This window comes from Hermetia illucens, chromosome 7 (genome assembly GCF_905115235.1).
Source record: "Hermetia illucens chromosome 7, iHerIll2.2.curated.20191125, whole genome shotgun sequence".
In the NCBI taxonomy this organism is placed as follows: domain Eukaryota; kingdom Metazoa; phylum Arthropoda; class Insecta; order Diptera; family Stratiomyidae; genus Hermetia; species Hermetia illucens.
This window is the reverse complement of record NC_051855.1, coordinates 14,135,018-14,159,387: the sequence shown is the minus strand read 5'-3', so window position 1 is coordinate 14,159,387 and position 24,370 is coordinate 14,135,018. Positions and strand designations below refer to the sequence as shown.

General features: G+C 37.8%; 3 protein-coding genes across 11 annotated transcripts in view; 1 reads left to right on the top strand and 2 right to left on the bottom strand.

The window, feature by feature from the left end:
• LOC119661039 (ankyrin-2) overlaps window positions 1–10,664 on the bottom strand; it is a 28,684-nt gene extending 18,020 nt beyond the window's left edge. The window contains exons 1-2 of one of the 5 annotated variants that reach the window (XM_038070214.1): window positions 10,425–10,664; window positions 9,089–9,339 (exon numbers count right to left, since the gene is read on the bottom strand). In XM_038070214.1, coding sequence (XP_037926142.1) covers window positions 9,089–9,292 — 204 coding nt within the window. In that variant the 5' untranslated portion in view covers window positions 9,293–9,339; window positions 10,425–10,664. Of the gene's footprint in view, window positions 1–9,088; window positions 9,340–9,464; window positions 9,958–10,418 lie in introns of those variants that run through there. The other 4 variants (XM_038070213.1, XM_038070216.1, XM_038070217.1 and 1 more) reach the window with 4 other exon arrangements.
• Window positions 10,665–12,258: 1,594 nt separating this feature from the next.
• On the top strand, window positions 12,259–15,855 carry LOC119661051 (plasminogen receptor (KT)). Of its 3 annotated transcripts, none has more exons than XM_038070255.1 (3): window positions 12,259–12,358; window positions 15,124–15,364; window positions 15,446–15,855. In XM_038070255.1, exons 2-3 carry the CDS (start codon window positions 15,124–15,126, stop codon window positions 15,577–15,579), a joined length of 375 nt encoding a protein of 124 aa, XP_037926183.1. In that variant the 5' UTR covers window positions 12,259–12,358; the 3' UTR covers window positions 15,580–15,855. The 3 variants fall into 3 exon arrangements, with proteins under 3 accessions (XP_037926183.1, XP_037926185.1, XP_037926182.1); XM_038070257.1 differs by having other exon boundaries at window positions 12,271–12,339; XM_038070254.1 differs by lacking the exon at window positions 12,259–12,358 and adding an exon at window positions 12,365–12,887.
• A 1,104-nt stretch (window positions 15,856–16,959) lies between these two features.
• Window positions 16,960–23,762, bottom strand: LOC119661044 (delta-1-pyrroline-5-carboxylate dehydrogenase, mitochondrial). Of its 3 annotated transcripts, XM_038070237.1 has the most exons (10): window positions 23,411–23,762; window positions 23,159–23,344; window positions 22,882–23,004; window positions 21,373–21,855; window positions 21,148–21,319; window positions 20,900–21,087; window positions 20,254–20,476; window positions 19,825–20,192; window positions 19,224–19,342; window positions 16,960–19,150 (listed from the first exon to the last, which is right to left on the bottom strand). In XM_038070237.1, the coding sequence occupies exons 3-10, from the start codon at window positions 22,929–22,931 to the stop codon at window positions 19,035–19,037; spliced, it is 1,719 nt and encodes a 572-aa protein (XP_037926165.1). In that variant the 5' UTR covers window positions 22,932–23,004; window positions 23,159–23,344; window positions 23,411–23,762; the 3' UTR covers window positions 16,960–19,034. The 3 variants fall into 3 exon arrangements, with proteins under 3 accessions (XP_037926165.1, XP_037926164.1, XP_037926166.1); XM_038070236.1 differs by having other exon boundaries at window positions 23,159–23,762; XM_038070238.1 differs by having other exon boundaries at window positions 21,373–21,852; window positions 23,159–23,762.
• Between the last annotated feature and the right edge of the window lie 608 nt (window positions 23,763–24,370).

Sequence of the window (24,370 nt, the reverse complement as noted above, 5' to 3'; positions counted from 1 at the left end):
AAATCAATATCAATGTTTCATTTCTGGGAAATCACAATTTTACAAAAACACTACTAATTGTCCTCTGAGTGTGAAAGGTGCTCTTGATCCTATAAGCTTATTTCGAAATACAGTAAAAATGGGATAATAAAAACTTTTCCTCAAAATATTTTTGGTAGATGCGGGGTATAGCACAGCACAACTGATTTAGTCTAAATTTAAACTATTATTATTATTAAATTTTAGAATTTTGGGAGTAGTTTTTCCAATTAAAGATAGGAAAAGCAGTTCAAAAGTTTGAATAATTGCCAAAATTCAAAAATGTATGACCAAAGTTAGGTTAGTACAGTAAATTTTCATTAAAACTAAGGAAATATTTTTGTTGAATTAGTTATAGATCGCTTCAGAAATTTCAGTACTAAATCGCACGTTTTGTAACCATGAAATTAAAGTTTTAAGAACTCATTAAAGAAGCGTGTACCAATTTTAAATGGATAGATTTTATCACCATCATCATCAGTTTGTTTTTTGTTTTATAGCAGCTTATGATGGGGTTAAAACAAAAATAGTCCTTTAAGAAAGAGTGACAAATCGATTGCCTTTTATGCCATGCAATCTAATCCACTATTTGAGAGTGGGTTACCCTAGAAACACATGAGGCTTCTCGGAAAGATCTGAGCTGAAACTCCTCGCCTAGGCTCATTTAGGTGATATCGACCAACATATGTATATCATTTGTTGTTGATATAATTCAACGATTAATATTTTTTTCATCTATAAATTTACAAATTAATATAAACGTCAGAGCATGGGAATATTATATCCAAATGATGACTTTATTACGCCTGTTGCCGACTTTCATGTGTATAATTATGTTTGTTTATTCGCCTGATTAGTATATTCTCTATGATTTCCTAAATATTTATTTTCTCCATGGCATGTGAGCTGATACAATTCACACTCAATAAATTCAAATATGAGATCATTCTTTCTCTCCATCGAATCTAATTGTAGATGGTGCTACGCTAAGTAGCTTCTCCATTGAATTTTATTTGCATTTGTCGTGTTTTATTACGTCTACCACAATAAAATTTGACCGCCATGCCGTTGGCTGCTACTTTTTCGTGGAATTAACACTTTTATAATATATACAAGATTAGCCCTGGTTCATTATAATTATTTATGTTTTCGGAAATTAAATATATAGAAAGTAATTTGTGTGCAATCAACATATAAATCAGTCTTGTATATTGTTAATTTTTCGTGATGACAGTATATTAACCACACCTACAAATTTCATGGGTAACCATTCCTCGCGATTCGTAGTGGACACCTCATTTACTCTCTTTAAAAAGAAAAACAATGTATACAGAATGACTAAGCTCATACACCTACTTAAATTAACACTGAGTCGCATTGAAGGCGTTAATTGTCTTTGACGTGCTTCAAAAATTGAAGAGCAGAAAGAAAAAAAATTCTCGAAAGACATGTTCAAACGCACATATTATTATTATGTTCCAAGTCACATTAACTTGCCTCATGCCCCCAATCCGAATATTGTAGATTACCGCATTGATGATGTCAGCGGTGATTACATGATATTAAATACCGCCGGGGAAACCATGAGACATGTTTATATTTTGGAAGAAAGAATAAATCGGAACGCAAAGAAACTAAAAGGCAAAAAGTGGATAAGAATTATAAAAACATAAATATGGATTTTCGAAATATCTAACATGCTGAATATATATAATCCAGGATGATAACATGATAAAAAAAATCCCGTCTGAAATGAGGAATAAGGTCTTAGGAAGTATATATAAAAATAAATTATTTATGGTCTTTTTCAAGGCATTATATAAAATCAAACTTGGGTGGGAAATTATTAGAGCCACCCATGAACAATCGCAAGTAAAGATCAAATAACCATGAACTCCAACTTTCTCAACTTTGGGCTCTAACTTTTTTCTTTTTGCGAAATCTTTAATAAATTTCTACCACAGCTTAGAGGATTCCCTTCCAAGCACAGCTGATCCAATTTTTATATTCTGATTCTAGGAAAAACTTAGACAGGATATAGTGGCAGCTTTATGATTTTTTTGGTTGGGTAGTTTCTGGGAATGGGTCCGTGAAAGAAATGATCACTTTCCAGCCTCTGCATTCCCCACTTTGCATCAGACATCAGAAATAAGATGATCCTTGGAAGGTACTAACCGAGACCTTTCGTTTGATAGCCCACATGATTATATTTGGTGGAAAAAAATTGACAACCCCCTCCCCGCTTAAATTCCACGTAGAGCGATGTAACTGAATGCGTGAGCGTTCACACTTCCCACCTTTCCACCAAATTTGGTGTCAATAGGTACAACCATTTGCGAAAGAAATGCGTGTAATCAACAGACAGACACTCACCGATATTAAGGTTGGTTCACTTTTACACAAAACCTTAAAAAGGGATAGGATAGGAGAGGGATTTTGATGGGAGGGTGGTTTATGAATGGCGTGAGTCGTTTTGTTTGGATGAAGGAACGCATTGCTCGTGGGAGTGGCAACCTGCTGATACCCCATATGCTATATTCGGAAGAATCAAAATGTTAGTTGTGATTTCACGCTCTGGCAAGAACTATGCCGAACAAGGGAAGGCTGTGGTATATTTGTGGGCTACTTATTGCCAGGGTGGTGAGCTGGATCTGGCTTTATGAAGCTAAAATTCGGTGTAGGGCATTTCAAATATAATTTGATGCCCATAAACTAAGAGCGGCTTATAGGAGGGTGTGTCCTGCTTTCAGAATCGTTTCAGCTGAGGCAGGATACGTCCTCTCGGGAATGATACCAATTTACATCCTAGCAGATGAGATGACGAATATATACAAACTCTCCTTTATCGCAGTCGGAGAACTTCGGAGGGAAGAGATCTGTAAATATGCACCAGGAGCGTTGGCAATGCTCGGGAAAGGCCCGGACACACAGGCTAATGTCTACTATTAGGGAATAGCTGGGGAGACAGCATGGAGAGATTACTTATAATCTCACCTAATTTCCCACGAGGCATGGATTATACACTTATCGCCAATATTAAGAGCGTCATATCTTGGGATATCTAAGGCACATTCAACGATTCCTCGTCAATGCCATCAAGTTTTCCATGCTATCATTTGAAAAATGTATACAGAAGACGCGAAATAAGTTCGGGTTTCACTCCAACGGCTGTTTCATGTTAACATGAACCTTTGAACCTTTCCTTGCATTTTAATTTATATAGACCCAGTTATAGTATATATCACCTTCGCTTTTTTTGTATACAATTTCTTGGATTTTTCTTTTTTGCGTTGAAAGTTTCGATTTTCATTGTAAATAATTCTTCTTGTTCTGCTCAATCGATGATTACTCACGTTTTACAATAATGCCAAGCAACCAGACGAACATATGGGCGGGACACTGATCCACTTTGAAAATGATGATGTGATTAAGCTGAAATTTTCTGATTTAGATTTTCCTCAAACTCGATCTACTAAAATAGCATCCCGTATGTATCCAATACTAGCAAAATAAGAACGTATGCGTCACAGTTCATCATCATCTCGTTTTCGTTCATAGAATGGAATTTTAAGTATAATTTTCGGTATAATTCGCACGTATATGGTAATTTTGTTGTTTAGTTGAATATGTACAACTGTTTTAACTACTAGTTTATCTGATACAATTAAAATTGTAGTACTCTGGCTAGTAAGTTTCCCTCTTTCCACTCTCTTCTCGCCAGGCCTGACTGAACATATTGTAAAGGAATAGCTCCGTTGGTAATATTTGAATTCAGCTTACGAATGCAGAATTTGTATACTTTAAGTTTGTACTTGAAAAGGATGAGTTGAGGATCCACATCCACATGCAGTCCACATCCCAGCGATGATCCGTTTTATTGCAAAATGTGTCTGTCCGTGCAAAAATATATTGCCGCATTCTCGATTGTTTCAAGGACTTTCTGTAGTCAGGGTTAATAAAAATCGGGGCGACGTTTTCCACTAAGATAACGCCTCATGTTTGAAGTTTGGCTACCGGAATTACCATACTCCCACGATTATCGCTCATTTTGGCCGCTTCAAGCGTCCCTCTTTCCTGATGTTTGTGAGAATATCGATAAGTGCGCAGTGTGCGTCATAATTAAATTGAACTTGTTATTGCGCTGGTCAGAGAAGCGGTGGTTGCTGTAGATTGCAATGACTTCAGAACTGAATCAGAAAAACCTTGCATGAGGTCGTAAATTGGCCGTTGGTCCTGGGGGGACGTTAACGGCCCAATTGTCATCTACTATAACGAGCAGCTCAGGAGGTGGAAGGAACGCTGCACTATGGTTTTTAAGGAAGGAAAATCATCTCAATCAATCGAGCAAAGCCACTGGAGTTGACGGTTTCCCCGCAGAGCTGTTCATCGCTGCACCTGCAGTTTCTCGACCACGCTGATGACATCGCAGTCAAACTGATAATTAACACCAACAAAATCGAGGTTTTCAGTCTGAGGGGACATCCCACTATCCTTATCTGCATTGATGGGCAGAGCATTGAAGGTATTACGCTATCCTGAAGTTGGTCGACACACAGGCCAGGTTGGCCGTAGACGACAACGAATTATGAACGATGCCGCTTAGGGGTTGTTGAAGCACTATGTTCCACCACGGGGTGAATGTCAATCATATTACATCGTATTTTAGCAGCTTCCCTCCGAATACCTTCCCTACCTATGAAGGAAACCATGGAGCATTGCAATTTGGGACTCTGTTGCAATGCTGACTGCTTCCTTATTACCCACGGGAAGAAACCTCCGAGAAGTAACTCTTAATTAACGCAGCTAAGCATTCGAAGACATCACAGGTGTCATTCATCTAACCCCAGTTGACTGAATTAAATGCATTATTGGCATCTCGCGTCATAACCACGCAGCACTTGCTATATGCCAAATTTTCGCGATTCAAATCCAAGACCTTTTGTATTACGTCCACCGTAGTATGGACTCGCTGAAACCCATATTGCTAGTCTGATAGAGCACCCGCAAACTTGCTCATAATTTCAAAAGGGCAGATGTTCTTTGAGAAACAGGAAACAGCAAGCAATCCTTCCACTACACATGATTCAAATGTGCTTGTAAATTACTTGGGCCTAGCCATAGGAGTCACTTTCAGAACCATGTTAGGAATTCTATCCAATTCTAAAGTTTTCTTATCTACAATATTTCCGCCAATTCCCAGCAATTCCTCCTCAGTAATCTTAGAGATCGAAAAGACGCCTTGTTGAAGTGAGGTCCACTCTCTTTTTGTTGCGTTCTCAGTATAGCCTTCTTAAGGTTAGTTGAGAGATCTCGATATTCTTCCTTCAGAGTCTTCAGATGTTCCGGTTTCCCTTCGGCAAAATTTTATCGTTCGCAGACACGATTACCCGAGTGATCCCCAATTATACACTAGCTCTGTTGTGCATCTTGCTGTTTTGAAGACAACATCCGAATCTATACCCACAATTTGATGTCATTTTGGCTGTATCTTTTACTTTCTCATTTCTTTAAAAGCATCTGCATAACGATGTCGCTACTGAATTAGATGTTGATGTCCAGAAGCGGAGCTCGTTTTTGGTCTTTGGCATATTTTGATGTCATCAATATAAATAGCTCAATGTGGAATCTGTGTTTACTTCCATACAACAGATGAGCCAACGGATTCAATGCCATTCAAAACCACAACCAGCTTAGAGAGCCGCCTGACTTCTCCAGGCTGCCTCAACTGTATCCTGCCTAATGTTAATAAAGATACTACAAATTTCGTGCTTGAAGTCTTCACCATTGTTCTCCGCAGAAGTATCACATTCAGGTTGACTTTGTAGCAAAGTGTAACACTCAGGCCTGATGAGAGGGGTCATTTCCAACCGGGCCCGGACTATAAATTTCTATGGAAAGAAAGGATAAAAAGAGTCCGCATAATAACGCCAGACTCGTATAATTTTCACCCCCCGGTCTCGTTTCTTCCTGATAATTTTCACCCTGGGCCCGGATTTTCTCTCCATGGCTCTGGTAAGCCCTTGTGAATGGTGGAAAGCAATTGGTCGTTATTTTTAAGGGCAATAGATACCTTATTAAATTGATTATCCCCTTGGTGAAGAATGGTGAAACTTTGGACCGACTTCCAAGGCTGTTTAATACATTGCCTAACCCGGTTTCAATCTATCTGTAGAATCAAATAAGAAGCAAATTATCTAGAATAAATAAACTATAAACAGCATAAAACCACTAATCACTCATCTAAATAAAAAAAAAAGTTACATAACGGGCACCACACTATATTTATTCCATTCGACCTCAAGCAACCTGGCACATTTTTGTCCCTAAATATTGTACTATGTATATTTCCTGCTATGCCGGCATTAATATACAAACAAAAAAGAAAAGATATGTAGTCACGGTTAGATGGATATCGTCATTGCTGATGTCATTTTATATTCACCGCATAACAACAATAGGAAGAGAGTGTGCGGTGGCGCGGAATAGGCAACCTAACTTAATTTGTTTCAATTCCATAGATACTATAGTTGCTAAACAACTTCCGGTCAACATATTTAAAATTTGAAATTATGCAATACCAATCTTAAATCGAAGTTTTACAAACGTATACATATAGGTGTTGTGCTTATGGTGTTTGTGTAGGCGGTAATGGGTGGTAAACAGTCGACCACGTTCAAGAAAATACATATATGGTGTATATGCATATTATGCACGATAGAAATTTTAACAAGTTGCATCTCAGGGGGAGTTATAGCTTCAATCTGCATTTTCAGTAGGGTCAGTACGGTCATTAGGTATGCAAGGGTGCACAGTGCACTGTTCATCCTTTGGGTCATGTTGTCCTGTGACAACCCTTTGGTTGACCTTCCTTAAATTAAGTTAAATTCCTCTAAACTAACTGCCCACTTCGATGCCACAATCGAAAAAGACGTACGTGTCGAAAGATTATTCCACTGGCGCGAAGATTCTGCAATTGATAAGTTTGCTACCTCAAAAAACTCCTATTTTTCAGTGGCCTTTTTTGTGGAGCAGGGACCATTATTGGCGCAATTGCAACTTCAGAAACATGTCCCTCTCCTTTGTCCTATTAGTACCTAGCACGAAATGTACGTATGTGCATATATTATTCCAGAATGTCCACTTTTGGATGCTACTGATATTCAAAGTCTTAGAATTTGCACTGTAGTGACAGCTTTGACCTATCATAACTTTGTTAGTAACAGTGCGATTTGCACCAGACTTAGGCGGATGCAATACGCAAACGAACGTAAACGACCATTAGAAGGTAATCCCTTTCGAGGCCAATGACGAGGCGGTGGAAGTTGCAAAAATCCACGAACCTGCCACCATTATCGGGACACCGGATTCGCGTCTGGTACCACTTGGCTTTCCGGAATAAAAAAGTACATTGCCGCAAGAGGGAGAGGAGTACTCTCCAGAGTCCATCTTATTTCGCCTAGGTCCAGAATGTATATATATATATCGCTGGAATTCCCGTTTAGCGTCGGATTTTTAGCGCTTTTATCACTTTTTACATATTGCCCGTGGAATGTGGGTTTATGATAGATTCGATATTAAGGACACTCAACAAGTTGAAAAGAAGGCAAAACCAGGAGAATACGCACTCGCTGGCGTTCGGAACCAGAAGAAGGTATTCTCACCGCCGACAATGCAGTCGATGATTCTTGCCTCCGATATGCCGCCACATCACTCCGTCCCCAGCTAAAACTGCACAGATTCAGCGGAGAAATCCGAGATGTGATCGCGGCAATGGGGTTACTGAGCACACCTGATGCTCCGCGGATGCTTTTTTGGGGCATTCCCGGGTTCAACAAAGGCCTTCAGCCTCGACAAGGAGAGTCATTTGGGCTCGCCCCGAATGACAAGCTTGAAGGAGCGCTCCAGCACCCAGTTCCAGGGGGCCTTATATAGTGGGTGCAGGTGTGCAGGGGAACTACGGGGATTTGGTGATACGTCTTGGCCGGATCCAAGGTCGTAAAAACAGGGCAGTTTGTCAATGGATGCACAAAGACATAGATGAGTGGAATAGGGTATCCGTCAGGAATTGTCTGAGCGTTCAGACGCCTGCAACCTCGCCAACTATTGGAAGGTCATGTTACATGAGTCGAAGATCTCTTCTTTTGCAACAGCTAGACGAGACGCACCTTTTAGGCAGAACCGACAGCTCCGCGCCCGTGTCGACCAGAAAGTAACGCCCGCTCAGAGGATCGAAAATTGTAAGGCAACGTGGTACTGCGCTTCGAGTAGCCGTCGCCAAGGCATCCAGCGAGAATACTTTTTTGTTGTATTGAAATTGCATCGAGTGGCACATTTAGTCGCTTGAGTTTCGAATTTATGGTGGCACCAGCAAATTTTCGTGGCCAGACTGGTCTCACTTTTAAGGGCGCACGACTTGAGTCTTCAGTCCCCTATGTTTCAATCATTTCATTTGGTACCCTACATAACACCACCCCTTCCGCCTTAAACTTAATAGAAATCGGCCCCATTCGCTGTAACAGATTTAGTCGCTTTGGGGTAAATTTACACGGAAACAAGAGACAGGAGGCAGGTTTTGTTTCATACTAAGCCTTAAGAATAAGAAAAAGAGACTACGTGGATTCCATACAGTCCACAAGGAAGCAAACAGGAGGATCATCAACATCACAGAGCAGCGGTGCAGCCAACAATTATTTGCAACTGGATCCTTTCATATTTTGTTGACTTGTTTTTGGACACTATATTCTGCTTCGGGGATATCTTTCTTTCCGGAGTTGATTAGTTTTAATTGACAAATTCAGAGATAGTGACTTACTATGCTTGCTTTGTCGCACTAGGCCACATTGTGAGGAGTTTGTTTTTTATTTAAAAACTTCAGGAATATTATACCTCGAATAGAGGTTGTATGACGATATCAATACGAAAGAGAACACACAAGCCACAACTATTAAAAAGCGACCTGATAACTACCCAGGTTTTTTCAAAATAATTTCCCACCAGGACGAAGAACGTGCTTATCATATTCAGATATTATAAGGATAATTATTAGAATGAATGAGACATGGACACTTACCTGTTTTCCTGACTTTGTCTGCTGCATTTTCTTATTTGCTGCCAAACCGTTTGTTGCTGTTTGTAATGTTTTCTCCGTAGTTTGTTGTTGATGTCCTGAACGATTATTTATATCTTGCTCTTGTTGGTTTGTTACTGTATTGTTACCAACTTTCATATTATTACCAACCGTGACAACACCATTTTCAGATTCATCGAGGGCCATTGCTTATTTGGAACACGAATTATAATTCACTCATTTACGATTGCTCACTGGAAAAAAATTTATACACATCGATAAATTTATCCTTGCCGCGGTTCATTGAAACAAATTCGTAACATATTTATCTGAATTTCAAAGCGGGAAAAAAATGGGAGTAAAAACATGTAAACAACACCTCAAGGAGTATATATTTTCACTGACGTAATTTCTTATTAAAATGCCAATACTCGAAAATCGAGAGATATTGAAATCAAAACAGAATTATTATTTGCGCTAGATATCGTACTATCTGATATTTCATTTTCAACTTAATATTAACTAGAAGCTTTGGTCGCATCTTGGCGAAAGTGGTTGTCATAACAAGGGGTGGTGACGGTGGACGCAATATAATATGAATCGAAAGCGAAGCTTTTTCGCAGCTTTTGCATTCATTGGCATGTGTTTTTTTTTTTCTAAAAAATTGTCCTTCAGTCAAAACGACTCCAATTTGGGAAGGCAACCAGTCATTGAAGATATTTCACTTATGTATACTGTCTATATACATATATAGCCGCATTAAACTGGACATCCAATCTTCTCTATCTTCGCGATAGACATACTTCACAACGAAGGAAAAAGTACTACTCGCGCCTCTTTCGAGTACTTGACTCAATTCACGAAATTAATAAAAGATACTAAACATCCTACAAAATATTCAAGCCGTAGAAATCCCTCCTTTTATTTTGAAATAACAAACTACATCTCCACTCAACTATGTTAAAAATCTAAACTTCTCCTGGAAATTAGACATGGAGTTTTAGCTGCGTCGATGCTATTCTTCAAAAAAGATACTTGAAGCATCAAATTAAACCAGAGAACCATGAACGATCCCAAACTACTCAATATAATTTCTGGAGACTGTCAGGCGAAAAAGAAAATCTCAAATGCCTTGTGCAACATACAAATAAAAAAAAGATAGTTGTATCTTTTTCTTGAATTTCAAGTTGTTATTGTAAATCAAACTCCTCGGTTTCTTGTTAAATAATTATCTATTTTTTTTTTTGTAGGATATTTTGAATGGATTTTTATATTTAGATATCCGGTATTCGCGGGTAATTCACAAAATAAATGCACATGAATATATACGCACACGCACGTCTTATACACGTGAAAAAAATAACGTCACCCCCAATCCACACAACTGGGAAGATACTCATGTACTAAAGCCTCGATTTGAATCTTTTTCTGATGTTTTGTAGAAGCCTATTAAAATACATCCAAAATACGTGTTTGGTCGTCCGACGCAGCCTGAAATGTTACCACGTCTACATGACAGATGTTACGCTGGTTTAGATACGAACGACATTTTCACGAAAACTCGTTTAAGATTTTCGGAAAGGACACGTCTAATGCAGGCAGTTGAAGGGGTACTTTGATTGATGATAATTTCAAAAAGGGCATGTAAATTGTTTCATTACAAATTTTACTAGTTGAAGTGATATTTTCATTTAAACTCTGAATACTATATTTATTTTTTCTGACCCTATTTCTAATGGATGCCCTCTTATCCTTCCATTTCCAGAGTCCCTTCTTATCTTTAGAGAGACTATCTTTGAATATTTTCCGTTTTTCAATACATTTTGTGATATCTGATAATTCTGGTAACACAGTTTTCGTGAGTAGATACTCTAGTGAGAGTCGTATCTTTTGCACTTGTAGTGCTCTCCTTGACATATAACGATTAGTTGACCATATCCAACGATCAAGTACCGGGTGGACAAGAACATTATAATAATTTCCATTCCACGAAATTATCCCAGTAATATTTATATATCCCAGGGGAGAAAATCCCCTTACCACTTTTTGAGAATTATACCAGCACTCAAACTTTTAGGAGTGTCAAAAGTGGCTAGTGACTGGTCCAGCCTGCGGTCCTCTTGCTTCGCCTTCGATGTTGCGAAGGGTTTGACGGACAGCACACAAGAGATACCTTGGGCTTTCCTCAGTAATCTCCTCTGCCGAGAAGGTGCGGTCAGGACCACGAATAATTAAGGATATTGCTCTTTTCTGAAGAGAGAGCGTGAAAAACTTCGTATTGATCTCCATGACAATGTTCTTTGTTGCGGTGGAGTGATCGTCATGAGGTCCATCTTCATCTGGGTCTGGTATCTCTCCGAACGTAGCATTAGATATCATGCCTTAGACAAGGTAAAGTGTGCCAAATGTGAAATCACATTTTGTAAGAAATCCTGACATCCTAGAAATTTTCTGATATCATTTTCATTTTTAGCACATCAAATTACATAAGAATCAGTTGAAATTTTTCAAACTGCTTTTTGGTCGCAGGCCTGTGATAATGAACGTTGAATAACTTTTCTTTTTCCATGCCACCCTGTAGCATTGAGATTTTGTCAATGGATTAGTATCGGTCATACCGGCACCCACTCACATGTGCTCTCTCTCGACGGAGAAAGTCCAAAAACAGAAGTCAACACCATTATCTACATAAATGGGGTAGGTGGTCCTCTTAGTGCGCAGGTTTACTACCAAAATGAATGACAACATCGATGTATGTATCTCTGTCTCTTTTAAACACCGCAGTGGGTATCACTATATGCGTTCTATGAAATGAAGGCCTTATTGCCTGCAGTCTAAGGCAACCGACAGACTAGTAACCTACATTGTTGGATTTTTCGTGCAGATTGCGATTGCTGATTCAAGTTGCAGGAATATCTACTTTTTTTGTATTTCTGGATGAAGTCCCGAGTTAGCAACCTGTTTGCAACTTCAGCATGGCAAAGCAGCAACAATTGGTTATCGTACGGGCGATACTTTTGAAGATCTAAGAACTGAAGTTTCGCGGTCTCTGGCAAACCGAGTTGTATCTTGGTTGGCAACTAGGTTTCTAGGTTGCTTGTCTGTGTGCTGCTTAATAAACAAACCTTCCAAAAAGCCCCCTTCTACCGCTTTTGAATGTATATTTGCTAGGAAAGATATTTCTGCAGGACACTGCCTGCCCTAACATATATAAAAATTTGTATCTAGACTAGTTGAAATTACAATCTAGGAAGGTTGACCGATATTTTTGGTGTAATTTTATAAATGCCTTTTTTGAAGATAGCCATGGGTCTAATTTAGCAAAAGCAACACCCCCTGAGACTGATTTGTAGTTCTAATACGTGTTAAACAGTTTTGTGAATGACACAATCCTTTTCCTTTTTTTCATATTCAATTCAAACTTCCTAAAAGCCGAACGCGGGTGCAAGAATCAAAGAATAGGAAATACAATAAAAGATTCAGTTTGCTGAAGGGGAGGAGAACTAGCATAATTTTCATACTGCATACAGAATAAAAGATTGTATTGTCGTATTTCAATGCAGTTACTGCAATGTGCTTATTCGCGTTTCCATTATAGCAAAACTGGTTGAAAAAAAAAGTCGTAAAAGTTTGAAGTTGTTTTAGCTCAAAAGTTTGACGCGCTTAAACATCATTTATTAAAGTTGACAATAATATAAATATATAAAAATATTTAACAATGGGAGGAGTTTTTTCAAATCCAGTTGATGAGATTACCGTTAGGAAAAATCAAGAATACATTTCGGAAATGAATAGAATAAAGGTGCTGGTCTTCGATCCTCATTGAGAGATAATTCACAAACGTTGATATGTAGTGAGCAAAATTGAAATCCGGAAACCGTCGTAAGAAATACATATGTAAGTGTGTTGAGAAAGGCGGCGGAAGGAGTTATATGTTTTCTTTTTTTTTCAAAAACATAGCGTACAGCCTTTTTGACACAATAACTGCGTCCCGTATGGCTCTCGCGAGGCTCAGAAAGCCCACGACGACGAGCGCGATGAATGTCGTTCCCTTTGCTTGTAAGCATTTAACTGGCAAAATTACATTTTGAGGTGATAATTATTCATGAAATAATTCAATGCAATGTGATTTAAAGGAAAGTTGTCTTTATTTCTCAACTGATTTGACATTTCGTCTCTTTTGAAGTAGCAACGCGAAGTGCGATCGAAAACTGTCATCACAAATGAGAATCGCGATTAGACACAAACCTCAAACTGAACACTTCACGAGGCTCGCGAGTCTTGTGAATGCCAAACGGACTGCGACTAATGTGAAACAGTTAACGAAAAAGGACAAAATAAAACCCTTACGAATCTTAAACGAAATAGACAAGGAATCATATTTTCGCATCTAAAATTTAATCCGACCAATTTGACTTATTATAATTGGTTAGTAATAGTACGATTTCCACCAAAGTCATGTTCTATGCTATAGTCTATTGCCTTCCTGCAAAATTTCATGATTCTAGGATGAACTTAAAGGGAGTTTTGCAGTCAATTTGAACTGATATCAGTATGGAGGATATTTCAAAGCCTAGGCACCTTATAGTGGCAGTCTCTTGATTTTTTTTAGATTTTTGGGTTGAGTAATCCCTGATCCGTGAATTGTCACCGTCAACCCCAAGTACCCCAGATACGAACTTCGCCCAAAATTGAGCCCGTAGACTTGAAGAGATCATTTTGTATCGGGTAGACCTTCCATTGGTGGCATCCGAAGAGCGTGCTGGATCAAAAAATGTGCAGGAGTTAACACTTGCTATCTGTTAGCGGACACAAGGGTCTACTATTTAAGATGGCCTCCTAATAGCGGATTGTTGTATGTAACTCCTCGTATGTGAAGGCATTTTTTACGCAGCGCTTAAGACTGCGGACTACGGCCTGAAATAATCCTCCATAATGGCTAGCTTTCGGCGGGCTGTAATGCCAACAATTCGAAAGAAGGAGATACTCATTCCACCAGTAGATTGGCCATCTTGGGTTCTACCATCTGGCCCCTCATCCGGATGCATTTAGCGCGAACCCTGGTCCATTTCTTCATACGCTGCTGTAGATCGGGAACATAAAAGGTCTCCTGAATCAACGACATGGTCAGCCCGGTACCACGCTGATCATTTGCCTCATGTGTTCCAAAAGCTTCCTTTCTTCAATTTATAGAGAGCTCTAAAGCTCTCATTGGTTGATGAATGAAACGTCTTTTTGCGTCCTCTAATCTCTCGACAAATTTACTATTTTGCTCACCAAGCTTATGGGAATTACTTCCTTCCGTGACAAGTTCACCTCCATATCCACGTTCAGTGGCGTTTGGGGATCGCATTCGCTGATGCTCCATTGTGAGCTTGCGCTTAGGGATCTTAGAAATTTGGAGCTCTTTTCAAAGGGATTTTTCTCGTTCGCCAATTTCAGTTTATACCTACAGCCAGGTATGGCTTAACACCTTGTTTTTCGGTGCAAAGAACCCGTCGACACCCTCTCTCGTTAGCTGCAGAGTAGGATTTGGTAGGAGAGCTGTAGGCGGTAAGCCATAATGCATTTACGAGTTTCTGATCATAGTATATCGTACCATGCGGCCTACCACGCTCAGGCGAAACGCTCTTAGATATTGCTGAAACTAACTAACTAATACCAGGTGAAACATAGGGGAGTGAGGGCTCAAAATGTGAGTTATCTTTTTCGTTAATTACCGTTACGTTTTTAGTAAACAAAAAAATACATACAACTCCTTTTACCGCCTTTCTGAACATTTATATATTCCTTAGGACGGTGCTGGGATTCAGATTTTGCTCATTTTATATACATAATGCATGTACGACATTGATCTGCCATAATCGAAAACATTCTGTTTTATTCGTTTTTTATAGCTTAGTTTTATCTGAACTAAATGTTTCATTATAGTAATAATCATAGAACTCACATCCCTCGAACACAGGATGGGAAAATAAAAAAAATCAATGTTTTTATGTCCTTTTCTCCTTTTTTGTTGGTGTATCTTTACACATTAGATGGAACGCTGGATACAAATGCACTATCAAATCAAAGAGCGAGAATTAGCTTTGAATATTGCGCGAAATCGTGAACTATTTTATTGGATAACCAATTTTTACATAGTTAGCCTTGTTGGCTTCATATCACGTTATCGTAAAACAAAACGTTTAGGGGTCTTAACACCATTAGTACCACTAAGTTTCATCACAGCCTATTATGCAGACTTAGCCTATGGCAATAAAATTCATAGAATACGAGGTAATAACCCGATAAAAAACTAGGGAATAATCAATTTAGAGAAGGATTTTATGAAGCTCATTAGAAATTCCGATCCTTTAGCTGAAGCCGACATGATTATGAAACACGAGCAGGATTTACTGGAATGGCCGAATGGGTTACCAACAGTTTCAACAATTGATCAGGCTCGCGTTGAAGTTGAAATGGAAAAGAAAATGCATCCACAGAATCCTTGAACGTAGGAAGCGGATAGGTTCACGTCCGATATAAGCACAACGTATTTAAATATTCTTATATATCTTCTGGTGCGAAATTATTTAAAATCGACGACTTTTTCTTCGATGTGTATTCATTAATTATAGTATATATACATATGTACAGAAAGTAAAACGGTTACGATTTGTCTTTAATATTTATACATATTCCATACTTGATAAGAAAAGGAAGGCGTGGTTTTTAACATTTTTGTTAATTTCAGGTAAATATAATTAAAGAAACGTGTTCAATTATGATTGGGCTTTTTTTTTAATTTCCATTAATGCCATAGAATCCCCGTAATTCGCATCGTCAAGGGACTGAAGATTTGATACGAAAGATGGGGATGTGGAACCGGAGCTCCCTGTCACTCCACAGAGATCTTACTAGACTCAATACTAAAAAAAGCTAAGCCCACTTGGGAACATGAAATCTCGAGGCGGGTTGATACCACCGAAAATTTCTTCACCAAAAGAGTTAAACTGCCAAACGGCCTAATAAGCAAAGGGACGAAAATCACAAGCGGGATGAACGGGGAAGGACTAGCCTTGAGCCGATTCTAGCACCCCGTCTTCCTTTCTTCTTGATTTGGGCCAGATGACATAAAACACTGGCCGGATCGCGAAGTCTAGGAGTGTGACAGGGATTCTGTTGTCCAGGTGATGATTTATGGTCATCAGTCTGTTAAGTCACAAAAAATTGCCAAAAATTCTCTGCTCATCAGACGGTGTTATTGTTCGATTATCAACAATATGTGTCTTTCCTGTACAGCGCTCCAAAATGGTCTCTACGTCGTCCCAAATTTCCTTCCTTCTTTCCTAGAAATCGGGTTATACTTTCAGCCATGAAGCGTTGGATCGGCTCCACGAAAACGAATTTCGAGGAGTGATCAAGCGCAACGATAGCTACGACGTTTCCCGACTTACTTTGTGGTTACGTCCCAGTAAGGTCGATGAATAACTTCTGAAACAGCCTATCAGTGAGCGGAGTAGGAACCGTAGGAGCGTTGGATTGAGCGCCTTCGTGATCCTAAAGGGGCGCTGGTGGTAGTGGCCAGTGGTAGGTTAGTGGAAGAATCCGTCAAGAACTACCTGCAACCTGCACGTATACAGAATGGTGTACTTTTTACTATTTGTTGCTTTTATGATAATATAATTCATTTTATTTTAATTATTCACGTTTCTTCGACGTTGCAGTTTTCTCGTTGAGTTTTCTCACCCTTCTTGACTCCATCCTGCACTTAAAGTGAGAAACAGAAGCTACAGTGATTCGCATTGGCGTGCATCCGGCACGCAAGTTGCTTTTACTCATCTCAGATTCGTAACTCAGTATTTACTTACGTACAATGAAGTGAAAGACCATTTTCTCAGCACAATTATTTTTTTTTTTATGTTTTAATTTACAACAATTTCCTGTCTGTCAATTAACTTATTCTTATATACTCATGAGTGTGATATTGTCCAAATACTAAAACTGTTGGTAAATTTCTCCTAAAAAATTGCAAAGTTTATTTTTTTTTTCCTTTCTCTTCTATTCTGTTCTAATCAGATTTCTCCCCATCTTTTCTTTTTCTTGATATCAACGTATCTAAGATTTTCTTTTTGGGAAACACATTGTTTATTTGTTCAATTTCAAAGTTCTAAACTAATCGGTTTAACATTTCTTTCGTGCAGCGTGGTTTTAAATGATGTTATCAGATGTATAGCCCGTGATAAATATCTAAACTATATACAGCAAAATATCTGAATTCTGTGTCCTATTTCATGGGAATAATACAATTTAGAGAAACTCCTGGCAGGAAGGAAAATGAAAATAGGAAGAAAGAAGTAAATGCAAAAATTTCCAGATAATTTTGGGTGTATAGTTTGGAGAGAGATTTATTTTTTTTCATATATTCATTCTCTGCTTTATTTCGCGGGCTTTTTTTAGATTGTTTCAAATATAGATAATTTTTTTTCACATTTTCTTTATATTCACAGCCCCTTTGACTAATTCGACTTTTGTTTTGGATCAAGTTCATACTTATAAAGTACCTAGTAGGCTTTTTCTCTGGAATTTTTCCCACTTGAAGTGTAGTATCTTTCAATTGAATATTTATTTGAAGTCTTTTAGTTCGAAATAATTACTTCAATTTGTCTTAATTTTGTTTTGCTTCCAACAGAAGTTTTAAAAACATTCAAATATATACACAGTATTTCAAAAAGAAAGTATATCCACATTCATATCGAAATGTGGAAGAAAGGCCTTCTCCTTCCAGAGTCCATTCATATAAATAATCGAAATAATTTAATTACTACTATGAAACGAAGATGAATTAAATACTAAAACTAAAATTTATGGCAGAAGATGAATTAACAAAATACATAATTTAAACTATATCAGCAAATACTTTAATGTTAACAAAGAAATTAATTCGAATGCTTCAAAATGGACAAAGAAACTTAAAAAAAAAAAACATTTATAAATTAGGAACGGACATTGAGATTCCATTTTTGTCGTTTTCTCGTTTTAGTTATATCGAAGAATCGGACATAGTGAGATTTTTCATTGAGATTCCTATTTTTGTCCGGCTCTTATTTCGGTAATATCAAACAATTGGAGATAGCTTTCACTAAAAAATTATACAGTGTATAAGTTTTTCTCTATCATTTCCTCTTCATTCATATCAGATAAAAATATTTTCTCAATTACAATTTATGCACGGTAACAAATATGGTAACATAGTCAAGTGCTAACTCACTGATCGATAATAATATTCATTTTTTTAGAGTATTCTGTTTCGATTTCTGCAGATTTGTGTGAAAAATTTTTAGGGTTCGGAAATTAAAGAGTTAAAACTTCTTGGACAGAAAAGTAACAATTTTAATATTCCCAGTACTTGAGTTTTTTGGTTTTAGTTTTTTTTTTTCGTTCGGAAGGAATGTGTCAGAATCGTCTCCGTTGTTATTCTTCTTAGCCACTGAGCCGCTTAGTTCTCTTAGTTAGAAGATGTGGTGCAGTCGAATGTGTACTGATCTGATCCAGCCTAACTAGGTTTACCTTAACAAATGGGAGCGAAATTTAGGTGTTTTTAAGGATCAATTCACTTTTCATTTTTTTTTTCGCCTACTGCATTACTCTCCACAATATTATATAATTATGAAACCTATAAAAAACCAAAGTAGATCTATATACAACATTAGTTAATTTTGAACTTCGCCAAAAAAAAATGAACTGAATTTTGTCTCGGATTAGTACTTCATTGGTTTCTGAAGAGAACTAAATTTTCGAAGGTCTCACTATTCACTTTCGTTGAATTCATTTCAGAACACAATGCAGACCACCATCATTGCGTTAACTATCAAATGAAAAAAAACGTAAGGTGTCTTGTGTTGTGTATACACTTTGCTCTATTTTAAAAAATTGGATCAGTACTTCGCTGGTTGTTGGAGACAACTTAATTTTCCATATAGGGATAGGTAATTTCACGCAAAGGGACGAAAGTTTCCTTGATCGCTTGCATTGAAGTCCATTTTAGAACGTAATGCGGACCACCGGCCTTGTCATTTGTTCCTTGAATAAAAGAAAGCAATTTGACACCTTTACTGATATTACTGTTTCCTTTGGCTTTCATTAGAAACCTTACCTGACAATCTACCGCCACCAAATGGTTGCTGTCCAACGACAGATCCAGTGGACTTGTCGTTGACATAAAAATTACCAGCAGACATTTTGAATTCGTCGAGCGCTTCCGACAGGAATTTCCTTAAAATAATAAAGTCATGATTGTCTTGAAATTTGTTTTGTTTGAGAATTGAGGGATCCTAAGTCCGCATTCACTTGGATGTCGTACTGGACTAAAGGGAGAGCAACTTACTCCCTCTTTTTTATGTCCACGGACCCCTCGTTTCGGTTTAACAGCTCAAACTTCAAAAATAAAAAGCGAAGATGGATTCACGGTTTCGTGTCAGGGCAAATGCAACTCATCTGACGTTGCCTCACCTCTGCTCTGGGGGTAGCGTGATTGAAGCTCGTTGCAAATGTAAAACGCTCACCTTATATATTTCGCAGAACTTGACATGACTACTAATTAAGTTGAGCGTAAAAAATCTGTCAATATTTGGGCCAACACTTGACCATAGCTGAAAATTTTTTTTTTTTTGAGTATTGAGGGATCCTAATTCTACACGTCGTCTTCGCTTTTCATTCTTGAAATATCTTGTTATTAAAAAAAAACTCTTTCATACTCGTCTTGTGCAAAAACAGCACCAGTCAGGGCGAATTTCGTTGAATTATTTACTAAATCCATGGCTTTCTTCAGATCCTTGTCTGGGTAAACGTAAATCGTTAAAACTGGACCGAAAATCTCCTCCCGCATTATTTTATTTAGCGGATTGGTTGTAACCACAATTGTTGGATTTACGAAATATCCTACTTTATCGGAATACGTGCCACCAGCAATAATTTTCAAATCACTAGAGCTTTTGGCATGGTCAATATACGATGTGATACGCTCATACGCTTTGTTATCAATTACGGCAGAAGTGAATGATGTAAAATCTTGAACATCACCAATTTTCAGCTTGTTCGTTTCATCGATTAAACCGTTTTGAATCTGAAAACGGAGAAGTCTCTCCCCAACTGATACATTTTTCAAAATCGGCAAATATAAATACCTCAGGCCAAAGTGATTCTGGAACGTACATTCTTGAACATGCTGAGCATTTTTGTCCGCAATATTCAAAAGCTGAACGTACTGTAGCATTGACGACAGTTTTAGCATGAGCCGATGGATGGACGAAATGATAATTTTTACCACCACATTCACCTACCAATCGTGGGAAATTAATATACTTATCGATATTATCACCAACTTGCCGCCACAAACGATTAAATGTACTGTGGATAATATGAAATTGGAATTTAATTTGGTATCTTTCAATTGAGGAAGCCCATGACTGACATTACACGATCAGTATTGCATCTGTCGGCCATAAGTTATTCCATCAAAAATGGACTGATGAAATGACTGATGGACTGACGTGTTTTTAGTATAAACAAGACGACAAAAAAACCACTTTTGATGTATATATTTAAAGATCTGATCCATTTGGAAGGCATGTTTTGATTAACAACACAATGACAACGGCACTACGCTCAGCTTAGTCCAGCTAATCTGACAGATTTTATTTAAAAATTTAAATTTTCATCAGTCCATCAGTCATTGCCATAAAAATACACTACACAATCAGTTTGTCATAATTTTGTCATTCAGACTGACGTGAGACTGATCGTGTAAAGTGAGCCTATGATTTCACTTACGGAACTGAACCCGTGAAATTGATTCCAGCTAAATGCGGTGAAGATGTAATAGTATCACCGAATACAGGACCATCGGCCGGAACGAAATTCACAACACCCGGCGGAACACCAGCTTCGCGCATTATTTTAAATATTGTCCAATTTGATAAAATGGCAGTGTCCGATGGTTTCCATAAAACAGAGTTTCCCTAGATTGGTAGCATTCAGTTATTCTTCAAATTATCATTCAAGACAAAAATCATAACTACCATTAATGCTGGAGTATATGACAAATTTCCACCGATTGCAGTGAAATTGAATGGGCTTACGGCAGCTATGAAACCATCAATTCCACGGAAACGTGTTGAATTCTTGGTAATTTTAATATTTTCACTAATTGGTTGATATTTTGAATTTTCTTTCAGAAAATATGCGTTCATTCTGAAATAATGCAATCCAAAGTCAAATTGTGCATTGTCCTAACATTTCCTTACCGGATAAAATCTATTAGTTCAGCAGCTGAATCTATTTCCGCTTGTATAACAGTTTTGGACTGTCCTAACATAGTTGCTGCATTCAAATCCTGCCGATATTCCTTTGCCATAAGATCCGCTGCACGAAGCCATATCCTTACACGTTCACTTAACGATGTCCTATCCCATTTGCGCTGAGCTTCGCATGCTGTCTTTATTGCTTTTTGTATGAGGGTTGAATCAGCATAATAAAATTTGGCCAATTTGTGCGAATGATTATGGGGCATGACCTGATAACGTACATCATTCGTACGGAATTCTTGATCACCGATTACAATTGGTATATCTTCAACTTTAGATGAAGTCTTTTTGAGATTCGATTCGATTTCTTGACGCTCCTTTGAACCTTTTTTATACGATAGAAGTGGCTCGTTATATAGCTCGAATTCGTTGAATGTATTATCCGGAACGACAGATGAGATACGACGTGCAATATCGTATCTGCTATGGGAAAAAGATTTTTTGTTGGAATTTGCCATATATTTCGAATTCAAATATTATTTCGTAATACTATTTATATATCTAGATTAATTTATTTATTTAGATAAAGGGCTACCCATCTTGCGAACAATCTTTTGGGTATAGGTAACACTTGGGATGAAAAGTCCATTGGCTAATACACAGCTGGCGCCCCTAGTGTTAAAGGCGTAGGCACTTGAACGCACCCACATATAACCTAAATTCCAGCTAAATTTGAAAACAACCTTTTGTTGCTGTCCACTGTCTATAGCGGGCAGACTCGGCATTCATCCTCAAAGGGCCACCCCGGTTCCCCCCAGATAACCTCCGATGAGCGCTAAGAGGTTATAGCTACTCCCCCACTACCACTAGCCGACGAACTTTTCAGGCCAACTTTTAAGGGTGATCTTGTTAGAAGTCAAGATTGTACAACAATTAGGATATTGTCCCTATCTTGGGGGAGTACTTTGTAGTTAAATTGGGATTTCATAAACGCGTTTATATTACTCTTTAATAGAAATTCCTGCAATTTCACCGTGAAAATCTTAATAGGAGTCTTGATATGATGGGTTTTTTTCACAGTCCAGTGTACAGTCCAGTCTTTAAATCGAGTGTTTACAGCGGCTTATACCGGATCTTTTCGGTGGCGATAGTGTCCTTCCGTCTTTCCGGAAACTATTAAAACTGGAGGGTAGGTCCCTTTTCTAAATAATTTAAACTTAATCATGTTCAAAACTTTATTAATGATGAATAAATTTTATTCGTCGAGAATTTTAAAAACCGATGATCACGACCAATGAATTCCCTTAAATTTTTTCCACTTTTCATCCACAGATTATAACATATCTATGTACACAAATCAAAACATTGTCATCTGTTTCTATCGATTTTATAGAATATTTCCAGAGAACCGCTCAAAACTTATGCTGGTTATGTAAACATACTTTCCAAGAATCTTTGTATACAATTTTAATCAGATTATTCAAATCATTCTGATTAGATTATACTCACCTATGTGCAAGTGTGGAAGCTGTTAATGTTTTGCGGGCCAAAGTAATCATGTTTATTTTTTGTCGGTCTTTTCTGTACGTTGAATGGAATTTATCTAGCAAAAAATTATGCTAGAAATTATCACTGGAATAAAGAAAAATGTAAATTGATAAGAATTGCTCCCTATGAAGTTTCAGATAAAAATGAAGAATGGGGTGGACTGTGCTCACCCCTTTTATTATGTCAAATCGATTTATCTTTTTAATATCTGATTAATTTTAGGTAGGAACCTATGTACCTGCCGGAATGCGTTTGCCTGTTAACCCTTCCGATACAAAGTATTGTCACTTATTCACGTTTAGATTTGAACCGATACTATTTCTCTCGGTTTTACCTTGCCCCAGAATTAGGCAGCTCTTTGATTTTATAATTTATTTTGGTTCGAGTTTTCGTATGTACGGTCTCGGTTACGCAATATTTAATACTACAATATGATAATATGTACTGTAATGCTTGCACCGAATTCACTGATCCACATAACTCAACTCACTCACTCGCTCAGTGGGATCTTTCCAAAATTTTCCATTTGGTTCATAGCTTTTAAATAATACTTTTTTTTTCTATCAGGTATTATTATGAATTTATTTTATTTCGCACGAACAATACTATGACAACAATGACGAAAACACCAAGACAGGTATCGAACAGGGAGCATTAGAACTAAGGCTCGAATGGAAAGTATTTCAACCTTCAAATTTTACTTCTCGAAAAATTTACATAGATATCTGTATACACGTTTTCCCCAAGTACTATTGCAAAGAAAACCGGAACGGAAAATATAGGGACCAACAGCAATAGTGGTACTGCGCACTAATATATCGTGAACCGTTCTCATAAAAATTCATGTAGTTTCACTTTGTCTGTCTGCTCATACCCTGATTCTCTCCTGACGGAGTACACACTTTGTCTCATGCTATAGCATTACGAATTTCCCCTGTCTGATGCGCTCTTTTCCAACCGTATCGAGTCTTGCCAGAACTGGATATAAGAAGAAATTTACAGTTGATTATCTAGATACGAATTGTATCTTTATGTCAAGGGGAACAGATTAAGCTTTCATATTAAAATTCACGGACATGTAAACGTAGTCACAGGGATATAACTTCTTGTCTGCTTTGAACTTTTAAAATCAAGATACTATGAACGGAAAAGATACAGTTGAATTATTCAAGTATCTAGTATACTTTGATAATCCGTATCTAACAATTTTGATTTTGCACCTCAAAAACCCACCGGGAATATGAGCCACATCTTTTTCCTGAAGACCACGGTCCTTGCAGAGGGCGCAGAACCTTGCCGAATCACAAGTCTTCGCTTTTGTGTCCGCGTTCGCCACACTTGTAATACAAAATGCTTCTGTCCTGCCCCTTGCAAGCCCCTGCTATATGTCCATATGCTCAGCACGCCTCTCTTCTTCTTCCTTCTGATATCTAGTGGGCCTGCATAATCA

Bases quoted from the DNA above. Each gene is read 5' to 3' on its own strand.
- LOC119661051 (XM_038070254.1), top strand. From the start codon at position 12,804: ATGGGAGGAGTTTTTTCAAATCCAGTTGATGAGATTACCGTTAGGAAA. The intron at 12,888-15,123 runs GTGCTGGTCTTC...TTTACACATTAG, and splicing joins CGGAAATGAATAGAATAAAG to ATGGAACGCTGGATACAAAT. The intron at 15,365-15,445 runs GTAATAACCCGA...CCGATCCTTTAG, and splicing joins TAAAATTCATAGAATACGAG to CTGAAGCCGACATGATTATG.
- LOC119661044 (XM_038070236.1), bottom strand. From the start codon at position 22,931: ATGATTACTTTGGCCCGCAAAACATTAACAGCTTCCACACTTGCACAT. The intron at 20,193-20,253 runs GTATTTATATTT...CTCCGTTTTCAG, and splicing joins CAGAATCACTTTGGCCTGAG to ATTCAAAACGGTTTAATCGA. The intron at 19,151-19,223 runs GTAAGGTTTCTA...CTTTTATTCAAG, and splicing joins TGGTGGCGGTAGATTGTCAG to GAACAAATGACAAGGCCGGT.